The 14,147-nt window shown below is 42.2% G+C and overlaps 1 protein-coding gene across 2 annotated transcripts in view; it reads left to right on the top strand.

The window, feature by feature from the left end:
* The window catches only part of adamts17 (ADAM metallopeptidase with thrombospondin type 1 motif, 17), a 142,577-nt gene that overhangs the window by 82,626 nt on the left and 45,804 nt on the right, over positions 1-14,147 (top strand). For both annotated transcript variants that reach the window (XM_034680807.1, XM_034680808.1), the window contains exons 9-11: positions 5,574-5,714; positions 11,400-11,550; positions 13,996-14,097. In XM_034680807.1, the coding sequence (XP_034536698.1) occupies positions 5,574-5,714; positions 11,400-11,550; positions 13,996-14,097 (394 nt within the window). The remainder of the gene's footprint in view (positions 1-5,573; positions 5,715-11,399; positions 11,551-13,995; positions 14,098-14,147) is intronic.

The raw sequence follows: 14,147 nt of genomic DNA, 5'->3' as shown, positions 1-14,147 counted from the left end.
TTCGGGTCAGCGCCGTACTGAAACACTTCAGGCACTTTTACACCCCTAATACCAATATTTAAGTCCAAGTCCTCCTCTCTGTCTTATGAATCCTAATTCAGTCAATGCGTAAGTCCAAATCAAGTCATGAGTCCTGAAAATCAGGGCTTGAGTCGGACTTGAGTCAGGCATGAAAGACGGTGCTGTAAAAAAATCACCCGCCTAACAAAAGAGCTCTGCACGGATCGGTCAGATGGAGTGAAAATGCGATAATTCATTTGTTGAGTTTGGGTGTAATGCTGAACCTTAGGCCCGCATGGTGCCACCGAACAAGGACGCAACTTTAGTGACAAGTATAAGTAGTTTCAACCAAGCGGTAACCTCCGGTCTTAAAATATGAAGCCCATGTGGAAGTGCTATAAACTGCAGTTCATCAAGCGTCCGCTTGAGGCTGGCTGCAGAGATACCACAAACCACATACACACCAATTCAAAGAAGACCATCTTTACAGCAGAAATAAACATGTTTACAGCCTGGTTCAAAAAACAGTTTAGGTCTGAGTAGCTCATTTCTAGTGTTGTAGCACTCAAGACCAGTCTTGGTCTCGAGACCACTTATTTAAGGTCTCGGTCTTGTCTCGGAATCGAAACCATTTTTACTCGGACTGAGCGCACTCCGTATTTTATACCAAGACCGGTGGAGATCCCCACTGATGCACTCTGTGTCTCTATCATTACTGTGATAAGAGAGATCCCCCCCCTTCTCAATTCATTCATTTTTTCCTCACCTGTTAAAGCCGCGACTTTCGCGGTGCTACAGCGAGTCACGCCCCCTACACTCATGCATTAATGATGCAGACAGACGACAGGAGGAGAGACTGTGTGCACGTGACCAGAGATGTCTGCTAAAACGTTTAAGTAATCAATAAATAGACATTCAATCACAAACTCTGGAGGCGCACTGAGAGAAGGGCACAGCTAAATACCTGCCAGAGGATTACCACGGTCAACACCTATAACCAGGGCGTAACATTAACTTTCTACCTCATCTACCATTGGCTAGTGACCTCCAAAAATGTACTGGACAAAAATATTTTTCACTTGTCAAATAAAAAAATCATGCTTTAATTGATTTTAAAATAGTAACAGCCTGGTCAATTTTTCCGGTTTCCTTTGAAACGTGGTATAGTGACATTACTCTGTTTAGCTGTCTGTTCCTCCTCTTGATCGTCTCCTGCCTCTTTGTTCATCCTTTTTGTTTGTGGTGGCTTCACGCCGGGAATGTGTCGCCACATCTTCCTCCAAACGCTCTTCCCGCCGTGCTTCTTCAAGCAAAGGGAATGAATAGAACTCCAGTAGCTGACGTCACGCCGTCCCCAACGCACCAAATCACAACACAAGTACAGCACGCCACGAGGGTCAAAGTAGCATGACAGTCTGCAGAAATGGGTGAAAATATGAAAACAAAACCTCACATGCAATACAAAATTTCCCATCGGCCACTGGTGGGTGTGTGTTTTTGTTTTACACTCCAAACTAATTTTTTACCCACCATTGGCGCTTGGCGGGTTTTAATCTTACGCCCTGCTCATAACCCATCAGATAAAAACACTACAAATATTAGAAAATAGAAATGTACACAACTAATGAGAAAAAAAAGACTTAACAAAATAATCCTGCTCAGCTAACGCTGCAACCTCCTACCTCTCCTGAGATCACAGGCAACAGAAAACACAGTTATAGATCTGATCTAAAGCGAAAGTTAAACTAACGACCAAAACAGAACTTAAGGAGTGAAAAGTCTCTCACAGCGCGTCAAAAGAAAGGCAACAAAGACAAAACCAAACCTTGTTTTATGCTTTTGATTGTATTTAAAGCAAACTTAAATAAAACAAACAGAAGTCTTTTATTTTGTTTACTCTCGTGATCATTTTTCATTGATATATACAGTATGGTCTTGGTCTTGCCTCGGTCTCACTGCCTTGCAGTGGCAGTTCTGGGGAGGGGCCAACAGGGGCCAGTGCCCCTGTAAGACTGGACCTTGACCCCCCTGTGGCCCCCCCTCCACACCAAACAAATATAAAAAATAAAAAAAGCTTCGGTAACGCGCCGATGTTACAGGGGGAACACATGCGTGTGGCACTTGGTTCCAGTCCCTTAGAGCACTAAGGGACTCATGTTGAGTGTAAACAGCCAAACAGCTGCTGTCAGTCTGCATGTTGATCTAGTACACAGTAGTATATATGTCTAGTGTATAGGGATGCACTGATGTTTGTTCTCAGCCGGTCCTTGCCCTTCTCAGTCTGTTTTGTCAGGGTTGAATGTGTCCCTCTGACAACACCCTTGGCCCCAGCCTGGCCCCCCCAGTAAAATTGGTCTAGAACCGCCACTGCTGCCTTGGTCTTGGTCTTGACTCTGTCTTGATCCCTAAATGTCTTGGTCTTGTCTTGGTCTCAGTGCACTCTGGTCTCAGACATGTCTTGGTCTCGGTTAACGTGGTCTTGACTACAACACTACTCATTTCTGTATTGGCACACACTGTACGGGGGTTTCATTTTTTAGATGTTAGAATGTCAAGTTTTACCCAAATAAGAACTTGGCTGACTTGATTGACAGGCAGGCACCCTGTAGCTGTTAGTGAAAAGGCTAAAGGACCGCCTTGGTTGTGTTCAGCATTTCCAATATGGCACCCGCTGACAATAGGCTTCAATGCAGCACTCAGGAACAGATGGGTGACGTCACAGATACTACCTCCATTTTTTTTATACAGTCTATGGCTTCAACATATTTTTTGATGTGGGTATTGTCACCAATACATACCACACACTCTTTTGAAAGAAACACAAGATACTCCCTGTCTGTCCTAACAGCATGGGTCAGTGTTGGTGCAGAACCATGTGACCATCTATATGTTATCTTCCCTACCATGAATAGAGAAAAGAGCCAAAGAGGAAGATGTAGGAAACAGAGCGAGGGCAGAAAGCCTGTTTGGGTGAGATCTCTCTCAGTCAGGTAAGGCTGTACCTTCCCCCACACCCTCCTTTTCAAGAACAGAAAATAGAGAGAAGAGTTTGGTTATCACAACGTCTAAAGCCTGTTTTAGTGCTTAGGTGTAAGACCATGTAGATGTGAGTGATGACTTTTGTGACATGGATAATACAATGAAGCTGAGTTACAAGTTACCAAGCAGACAGTGTTTCACTGAGCTGTAACAGGAATGTCTTCAAGCTTAAGAGTGAACTTGAATAAAGCATTACTCTGGAGTCCCCTGATCTGCAAAGAAATGCAGAGAGAGAAGTTTGCTCACTCCTCTATGACAGTGGTTAAACCTCTCTTTTTGAAGTCACTGTATGCTGTTTATTTGTTTTTAGGGTAACATCATACTTTAAGTAAATTAAACACACAAATACACTCCTGCCCAAGCTGCATTTACTCTGTCGTCCTGCTGGAAACATTGATGGATGTAACCTGAAACCTGACTGTTAGGTGGAGGTGAACATCCATAATCTGGCCTCTTTTCATTCCTTTACTCTGACTGAGAGCCCTCAGACAGTGTCGGGTCAGGCATCCGAGACGAGCCTCACCATCTGCTGAGGAAGATAAGGAATATATAAATATATAGATGTGTAAATGTTTAAATATATAAACCATATGAATATGATTCTGTTCTGCTCTGTTTGAACCAGAGCGAGAGTTTGCAGTAGAAACGTTTGACTCTCTGAGTCCGTGCCTGCAGTTCAGAGCAGGTTGTTGTTTTTAATTTGCAAATGTAGGTCATGGCTTTGGGTGGAAACACACACACTCACACACACATATACACACATATAGACACACACACACACACATGCACACTCTGTGTCTAAATGAATCCTCTTGTTTCAACCAACACTCGTGCCCAGTCGCTCTATACTTTTATCCGACTCCAACACATGCATTGTGTAAACACAGATGCATTGTGGGTAGACCGTTCCTGTCTGAGCCTCATTTAGGCTCTGACTCTGCTCTACCGAAAAGTTTGAGCCTTATCACTGTAAGATGTACTGGCACGGGTTTTCTGCATCTCTTATTGAGTATCCAGTGCTTAATTCACCTCAACAAATGTTTAGACTGTCTCTGAATCTGAGAGACGTCCAGGACTGAGGACCCTGGCTGAGGTTACTGACACTGATGTGCTGCAGAGAAGCTTTGTTCACACTAAAGGATGAAGAGTTGTGATGCTGCAGGAGCATTTTTAAAGTCCCCTTTACTCTGGGTATCTAGAAATATTCAGATCAATGAAGTCAAATAGTATGTCAGGTTAGAGTTCTGTATTCACTCAGATGAGACATGGAGAGAGGGTAGATTCCACGTTTGAAATAAGTGTTTTTAGTTTCCAGAGCACACCTTCACTTCCCCTTCCTATCTTTTAAACTATCTTTAAAAAACCAAGCAAGAAAAAACTCAGGTACCGGAAAGACAGCTGGTTGAACCCTTTAAATGAGAACCACATGGAAAAATTGCCCCTCCAAAAACAAGAAAACACACCTTGAAAAAAGCAAACAAAATCTGCCAATAGAAGAAGTGAAAATGTGCTTGGTAAGATTTCTTAAAATAAGACGTAATATTTAGAAACTGTGATCTTAAAATTAGCAGGGAAAACTTATTTGAATGAATATTGTACCAGTATTTTAAAGCTTAGTGTCTCAGAATAAGACAGGAATGATAACAATTAGTATTTTTTCATTCAAAAAAAGATTTCTGCACTAATACATTTCATGTCAACTTCTTCATTTGAGATATATTCACCTTCATTTGAGTTGTATTATAGCAGCACTTCTCTAGGTTTAAGACCATCTTGTACTTGAAATAAGATGACAAAGCTTAATTTGAGCATTTTGAGATATAATGTCTTCTCATAGTGAGCTGGATATACTAATATTCAGTCATGTTGTTCTTTAGGATAAGCCAGCTATGCTCTAAAGGATGTGTTTCATTGTGTGCATGGAGTTTGAGGATGTATATTTTACCTGATTTAGAAGAAACAGTGTCTGAAAACTGAAACCCACCCTTAAAAACAACTTTTCTTTCTTTCTTTCTTTCTTTCTTTCTTTCTTTCTTTCTTTCTTTCTTTCTTTCTTTCTTTCTTTCTTTCTTTCTTTCTTTCTTTCTTTCTTTGTTTCTTTCATTCCTTCTTTCCTTATTTCTTTCTTTTATCAATGGAGCTGTTTTCTGATAGACTCTCCAATAAAATGAATTTACTTAAATCAAGTAAAGGGTTTGTCTTAAATCAAGATTATCCGTTTTCTACAAATAAGATCTCAGCTTGAAAAATGTCTGAAATGTAAAATAAACCTTGTTTCTTCTAAATTACAACTCAAAACAAGATCATTTCAAGATTGTTTGACTGAACAAGATATTTAAGATGTCTTAAAACAAGTCCCTCTATCTTGTTCAAATGTTACTTGTTAAGTAAATGTATCTTAAATCAAGTGGGAGAAGACATTTTGACTAAAAATGAGACAATTTCACTTGGTAAGATTTTGAGTTTTTGCAGTGCAGTTTTCCTTCTCTCTGACCATGTGTCTTTGTGCCTCTCTTCCTGTGTCTTTTCTCCAGCATGGGAATGAGCCATGATGACGACCACGCCACCTGCACAGGTCACTCCCACATCATGTCTGGAGAATGGGTGAAAGGAAGAAACCCCAGTGACCTATCCTGGTCCTCCTGCAGCCGTGACGACCTGGAGAACTTCCTCAGGTGAGACCGGGCTAGATGCAGCCACCAAGGTAGCCAAAAGAAGTCCAATGTTGGACATAATGTTAATAAAGATTCATTTCTTAGAAATAATTAGTACACCCATAATAAAAGAATCCATCTGAATTATCAGTAGCAATTGCACAAGACGTAAACAAGTGTAGCAAGATGTACATGGTGGTGGCTGAAGCTGCAGAGTCTGTCCCAACTGTCTTTGATTCCTGTAGTTTGGACAGGTTATGGGTGTCAGTCATTGTGCAGTGGGGTAAACTGCTCTCTGTCAACAGTCTGCAGGTCAGGCCTGATGACTGGATATCTGTCTCTTTCCTCTGCTCCCTGTCTGTCTGCAACAGACGTAAATGTAACTGTTGCACCTGTATAAAAATCCATATGGCCAAATTGCTGTATTTAATACCTGCAAATGAGAGCAGTGAGGTGTGTTGTGGCTGTGATGGAGGGCGGAGCAGAGACACACAGCAGGCAGGAAACAGGCAGAAAATAAACTAGATACAGCTCCTTCCTGGTTCTCTCTCTCTCTCTCTCTCTCTCTCTCTCTCTCTCTCTCTCTCTCTCTCTCTCTCTCTCTCTCTCTCTCTCAATTCAATTCAATTCAAATTTGCTTTATTGGCATGAACAATGAGATATTATTTCCAAAGCACATAAATTCCTACTGTACATTATATATATTCACAACACACTACACTCACCATATATAGATTAATCACACACCATATTCATTACATATTATATTCATCACATACATATCAACCATATATTACATTTGTATGCATTAATGAACGATGGTGTCACCTATACAGCATATCTCAATGTCCTCACCCGATGCGGCGCGCTCACAAAACCTCCACCCAAAATCAAATCCCGTGGGATGGTGCGTCCCTCAGGCTGTGACAGGCAGACACATATTTAGCAGCCAGAGGAGCTGCTGACCCTTCCCCCAGGAGAACTGAAAGTTTCTCCTCTGGGATTAATGTTGGGAAGTGTGGTACCATGTTAGTAATGTCCCTGTAGTGGGCATCTCTTAGAGAAGAGAACTTGCTGCAGTGGAGGAGGAAGTGCATCTCTGTCTCTATGTCCCCTGTAGAGCAGTGAGCACATAGACGCTCCTCTCTGGGCTCCTCTCCTTCTCCTTCTCCTCTCCTTCTCTCTCTCTCTCTCTCTCTCTCTCTCTCTCTCTCTCTCTCTCTCTCTCTCTCTCTCTCTCTCTGAGTGCTCCAAATAAATCATCTCAGACTGTAGCTGACTTTTCAACAAGATCAATCAATCAATCAACCTTTATTTATAATCGAGAGATCATTGCCTCGATATCATTGTAAATGAGGGTTGCCCCTAAGTTACAGTGACATTTTTAAAAACAAACAACAAATAATAAAAACAAATAAACAAACAACAATGCATGATGAGTACCAAAAGTCTTTGGAGATAAAAACAATTAAAAGATCAAATAAAAGAATACAAATAAAAGGAGGTATATATAATTTACTATAAAAGCATTAAAACAGGAGGAGACTGTTGATTAAAATGATACAATAAATATACACAGGTTAACCTAGCTAAAACAGTTTATGAGCGGGGTTGAAAGGTTGAAAATTAAGTTTTGAAATTGTCCAAGATGTAACTTGTTCCAGGAGTCAGGAGCAGAGAAGTCTTTCCCAGTTCTGAGCGAACTCTCATATAAACGGTCTGGGTGTTTAAGAAGTTCAGTGAGGTATGGTGGTCATTTTCCTAAAACAGCTTTATAGATGAAAAGATTCCAATGGATATTCTGTCTTTCATGGAGAGAGGACCAGCCAAAGGGGTCACATGTGATAAATCTTAACGCAGAATGATAAATGGAGTCAAGGCGTGTGAGGGTTGAGGATAGTGTGTTTCTGTAGATTATGTCCCTCATGATCCAAGACTGACATAAAAACAGCCTCCACAACCCTCTTCCTACAAAACATTAGAAATATAGATCTGTTTCTATAGAAATATAGAATATAGATTATTAATATGTACATTAAAATGTTGGTTTTCATCAATCCAAACACCTAGATATCTATACTCTGTGACTTTTTCAATTTTGAATCCTGTTTTTGTGACTACATTTACATAATTGATACTGGTGTTGCTGCTCCCTATGACCAATCTTATACTAGATGAGTAAGTAAAGTAGATGCTTGTCAGATGACCATCACACAGAGACAGAGAAGCCTCTTTTTGTGAAAGTTTGCCTTCATGTGTGAGAGGGGCTCATAAAAGATAGTCAGTCGTCTGTCTTTTGATCTCTAAATAGTTTTATGTTTTTCTTCTCTAGAGGATACATTTAGAAACCAAACACAGTCCGCGTAACTTTGAACGGAGCGGCTAAACTTAGTTGTGGCTGTTAACTTAATCTTCCCACTTTGATGCTGAGTTTTAAACCAGGCTCACATCCATGAATAGCTCTTTTTTATCCCTCTCTCTATAACACACACAAATGAAAACACGCACACACACACACACACACACACACACACACACACACACACACACACACACACACACACACACACACACACACACACACACACACACACACACACACACACACACACACAGAAAGGCTGCCAAGTTTGCTGACAGCATCAGCGTGTTGCCAGTGCCCTCTGTGGGGCCTGTATAAGCTGCACCGCAGGGAGTCCATGGTGGCCTTTTAACTTTAGTCTGATGGTTAGAGGATGGAAATTCTAACTCAGCCCTGCTTTAACAAACAAAGAGCACTGCAGCATTGGGTTGAACTAGAACACACTAACCTTGCAGAAGATGCATACTGCTAAAGGTTAAATGCGCCACATTAAATGACTGAATAAAAAACAACGACCAAAAAAGCTGCAAACTGTTGAAGTAGTTTATTTTTATTACCTGAAGACTGTGGCGTCATGCCTCTCACCAGGTTGACTCCAAGCAGTGCGGAAGTCAATCACTGTCGTCTGTCTGCATGCATCAGTAGACCTCCTTGTGTCCCACTGCAGCAGAAGTCTTTAGTTCATGGATGGACAACACCCTCTGACATTGTCTGGACTCGGAGGCCCATAAAGATGGTGCTCAGAAACAGGAGTCATTTTCTGCTTTTGAGGGTGCAACTGCACATTTCTCACTTCCACCCCACCTTCCATGTCTCCAAAAACCAAACCTGTTAAAGAGAGTAGGCTCCTTTCACCCAGACCAATCACCTGACCCTAACAGTGATGATTGTCCCCTTGAATCCAAAGTTTTCCCCCTTGGTCTTTCTGCCTTGCTTAGATATCCTTCCTCTTTCTTACATTAGAGAATGTAAGCTTGAAGTCTTACACAGCTGTTTGGTCTCATACACTTGGATTCAACTTTGCTGTCTTTCTAACCTAGTAAAGTTACTGCTGACCTGAATGTGCATAGGTAAAGTTTCATGGATATTAAGCTGATACAGTTGACCAAGGTTAAACCAGAGGGCAGCATAGATTGACTCCTCTCTTTCCCAACTCCTAGAACGACCAAGCAAGTGAAGACACACCCTGAACCAAAGGTGTTTTAATTTGACTCATTCTCAGGGTGGTTCTAAGCTAAGAAAGAAAAAGGAAAACAGAAAGCTTACCTACCTCTTTGTGATACACATCAGAAACTAGGTGTTTTTCATTGCTCCTGGACCGCCTGGCTGGCATTGGCATCACTGGTGCAGCACATTCCTGGTTCACATCATACCTCACCGACCGCCAACAATTCGTGCAGTTAAAGAACCACAAGTCTGGGTGTTCGGGTGTTTCACTGGGTGTCCCCCAAGGGTCAGTTTTGGGTCCACTCCTTTTCATCATTTACCTCCTCCCCCTGGGCACACTCCTCCGTTACCATGGGGTCCATTTTCACTGCTACGCCGATGACACTCAGGTCTACATCTCCTCCAAACCCACCGCTGCCATTCCTCCCACCTCCCTCATCACCTGCCTTGCAGACATCCGGAGCTGGATGAGCAGGAACTTCCTAAAACTCAACGGGAATAAAACCGAGGCCCTGCTCTTCTACTCCAAATCCACCCTCACCAAATCTCAACACATTCCAGCCCCACCCATCATCATCGACGGATTCCCTGTACCCTTCTCCCCCCAAGTGAAGAGCCTCGGCGTCATTCTGGACAGCACCCTCTCATTCGCACCTCACATTCAAAACATCACCCGGACTGCATTCTTCCACCTCCACAACATCTCCAGACTCCGCCCATCACTGTCCCAATCCAGCACCGAAATCCTGGTTCATTCATTCCTCACTTCCCGTATCGATTACTGCAACGCCCTCCTCACCGGACTCCCCACCAAACTCATCAACAGACTGCAAATCATTCAGAACTCAGCCGCCCGGATCATCACCCGCACCAAATCATCTGACCACATCACTCCTGTTCTCATCCAACTTCACTGGCTCCCTGCCCCATACCGCATCCACTACAAAAACCTTCTCCTCACCTACAAAGCTCTTCATAACCTGGCCCCCACTTACCTCCAAGACCTCCTTCATGAATACACTCCACTCAACCTCTGCTGGACTATTAACCATCCCACCGTCACGCCTCAGTACCATGGGTGCCCGAGCCTTCAGCTGCTCAGCACCCAGACTCTGGAACTCCCTCCCCCCACACATAAGACAGTCGGACTCCACAACATCATTCAAATCCCAACTCAAAACTCACCTGTTCAAACTGGCTTACTCCATCTAAGTGGACTCTCTGCACCTCACTAGTTTTTAGTTTTTATTTATGACTCTTTCTATTTGTTTGTTTGTTTGTTTGTTTGTCTTTATGATGTTTTAATGATGACTGTGACCTTGGGTGACTTGAAAGGCGCCCAAAATAAAAAGTATTATTATTATTATTATTATTATTATTATTATTATTATTATTATAATTATTATTATTATTATTATTATTATTATTATCCACAGGAACCTTCCTTGAGAACTAGAGACCTTTTGAGGAACTCAGCGCATTTTGACAGCAGCAACCAGGCTCAAAACTTGGCTCTGGGGTAGTTAATCCCCCCCTTCAAAAGCCCCTTCTCAGGGGGTGGTACTTTCCAAAGGTCCAGGAACTTTGGGGGGCGGGGCCTGCACTGCTGAACTTTTCTGATTAGTAGAGCTATGGCAGTGTTTTTATTTCTGACTTTTGGCTTGAAATCAAGGAGTTTGGGTCATTTCGAATCCACTGTGTCACTAGAGCTTGTCTTCTTCTAAGTGTTGATTCAATGAATCCATATGCAATCCCACAAAGCACAATAAAATCAGCACTGAGTAGAGCGTGCAGAAGAAGGAGGGATGTTCAGTTATAGTTACTGTGTGTTAATATCATGTGTCCACAAAACAAACACAACAATAGAAAACATAATAAGGACACTGAGGTGGGCAGTGAAGACTATAAAGCCAAGAAACTCAGTGTGAACTAAGGCATCATCCGGCCCATACACTCACTGTGAATGTTTCCTGCTGTGTTCACACATCCACTCATCCTGACTTCACACAGGCTTTGTGTGAAAGGAGCATGCCTATTACCTGGGCCTGAAATGAATGTGATGTCCACTCAAGGATCACCAGTGCGCCTGTTTTTGTGGATGGTATCATTTAAGAAAGGGTAAACTCTTGGAAACTGACACAGTTTGCATCCCTCTCTTGTGTGCCTTTTTCAAACAGGTCCAAATCCAGTGCCTGCCTCCTGCACACAGACCCCAGGAGCAGGTACCAGATCCGGCTCCCTCCCAAACTGCCCGGCATGCACTACAGCGTGGACGAACAGTGTCAGATCCTGTTTGGAACCAACGCAACTTTCTGCAATGACATGGAGGTAAAACACACTTCATCAGCGCTGCTGTAAATGTCACAGATGATTCACTCTTGGAAACACAGTCGTTATAACTCTCAGCTCTCCTGAAAGCAGGTGTTGCCCTGGTATTTAGGGTTACAAAGAGGAGGTTCTCCATCAAAGGACAGGGAGATCTTTGCTGCCAGAAGAAAAACACTCATGGTTATAAAAAAAAAAACAGGAGAAAAGGGTTTAGGTTAAAACCTTCAAGTAACACATTCAACTATTTGTGGTCTAAATATAGTTTGACTCATTCCCTGTCTGTTAGCATGGAGCATGTCCACTACTGCAGTCAGTCAGTAGGGAGAGCTCTAAATGTTTGCTGTTGTGTTGTGAATGAAATACAGACTATGATAAGAGCTAAAATATGAAATAAGACAGAGTACTGATAATAAATAGACTGATGGATAAAACATAGTGAATACAACAATAAAAGCACAAGTTGTTAATTTTGTAAAATAATCATTGTTGGTGAAAAGATAGAGAAAAAAATATTATAAGAAACCTGAGGAGCGTGAAGGAGTGTGATTTTGAATAGTGAATAGTTTTACAAGCAGGTTCATTGATGGTTTCTGAAGAGCTGCTTTGAGGCACAAAGATGGTATTTTGAAATTCTAACTCAAACTAACTTTAATCAACTTAGACACAAACAAAGAAGTAGAGCTGATACAGGGCACCAAACTTTCCAACACCTCAGCTCTGACCCTTACTATGCAAATCTATATATATATCTTAGCTTATTATCTTATTAAAACAAAACAAATCACCGTCTGTGCAGTGTGTATGAGTAAAGAAACCAGCTATCAAGACCAGGCTGTATTTAGGGGTTTTAATGGGGCTTCCTTGGCTTTTGGAGCCAGCCTCAAGTGGACACTTGAGGAACTGCAGGGTGTTGATTTTTCAACACTGGAGGCTGCTTTTTGATCACACCTGGTTGGTTCAAAGCAGTGATTCCCAAACTGAGAGGCTGGAGTTAGTTAGTCATCTAATGTAGGGCTGGGGGTTGCAGCAAGGCTACATAAAATCAACACTCACAGTTTTGCACTGCTTGCAAAGCATGGCCAATCATGTGCAAGGACTCCCAGGCTGATAAATCTACACCAAAAACAAATAATTTCAAATCAATAAATGCTCCTGCACATTAAAAATGTGGAAGTCACATGTTGCATTGTCTCTTTAATTGCTTACCCTGTAAAAGCAGTTTGTTAGTTCATCAGGTCAGTGTCAAAATCTGAAGCTGCAGTTTTGTATTCATGCAGACTCTGTTTCAGTGTATTCTAAAACTACCGTGTGAGCACGAACTGCGTTCAACATTGATTGATGGTTGAAACTTTGTGGTTGACATCAGCTCTGGACTTTTCAAATACAGGATCAGAACTACTACTACTTATTCAGATGGCTCAGAGACATTAAAAAGAAATAGTCGCCTGTGGCATGCGTCAGGCTTGCATGCTGTAGGTCATGAGCTGGAAACCCAGCCATTGAAAGGACTGTGGTGCACTGTTTTATATGAATTTCAGTTGCTAGATATACTGTATGAGATGCAACTCAATGGGTATTGCTAACTGTAGAGACAGTGATTGTTTCTATCATCCAACAATCTCCCTGGCTCTGCTCCTCGTGTACCTGTTCTCTCTGCTGTGGTGGCACGGTGTGCAGAGAGACACAGAGAGAACGCAACCATCTCTAATATTGATGTTGTTGTGACACCTCCAGTTAAAAGTAGGACTACCTTTCCACCCATCCTGGCCACAGTAGCACTGTAACTCTGGTGGATGTAAACAGTGTCTGGACTGGTTGGTGTAAGAAAACAACCACGAGGCAGTAATCCGTGTTTGTTGTAAAAATGCTTGAGATTCCAGCAGCGGGAGCTCTGTGACTGGAGCCTGATATTAAGGAGGCTGCTGCTGTTTGAATCCACCTGGTAGTGCCTTAATACATAACTTTAGCAGAGGAAACACATGTCGTCGCAGCTTCAAGCATGTCATTTGACTGTAAAACATAAACGTAGTGTAAAATGCACCGTCCTAGGCATGTGGTTAGTTACTCCAAGAGTTTAACTCCTTCAAAAGATGACATTCCACAGATTCCCAGTTTCTGTCCATAACATTTATTTACCTTCACTGAAAAGAAAACAAGCAGACTTTTCATTTCAAGTGTTTATTTGCACAGAGGTCTACTCGGGCAGTTCTGTCACATTATAATGCAGCTTGCTTCTAATACAAACTCAACAGGTGCATCATGCTGTATGTGTAAGCCCTCTAGTGGCTGAAAGAGAATCTCTTCTGAAATATTCTCTCTCATGATGGGCCTTTTAGAGGTTCCTCTTAACAATCACCTTTTAAGTTCTTCATCTTTTCTGTGTTCCTAAGTCATTTTCCTTCTTCATTCTGTGTGTGTGTGTGTGTGCGTGTGTGTGTGTGTCAGCACCTGATGTGTGCTGGTCTGTGGTGCTTAGTCGAAGGAGACTCGTCCTGCAAGACCAAACTGGATCCTCCTCTGGATGGCACAGAGTGTGGAGCCGACAAGGTATACAGCCACGCTTTCATCACACATGTTTTCAGAGAGACTGAAGATAC

This window comes from Notolabrus celidotus, chromosome 3, assembly GCF_009762535.1.
Source record: "Notolabrus celidotus isolate fNotCel1 chromosome 3, fNotCel1.pri, whole genome shotgun sequence".
NCBI classification, from domain to species: domain Eukaryota; kingdom Metazoa; phylum Chordata; class Actinopteri; order Labriformes; family Labridae; genus Notolabrus; species Notolabrus celidotus.
The sequence above is the reverse complement of the archived record's forward strand: the minus strand, read 5'-3'. Positions and strand labels throughout refer to the sequence as shown.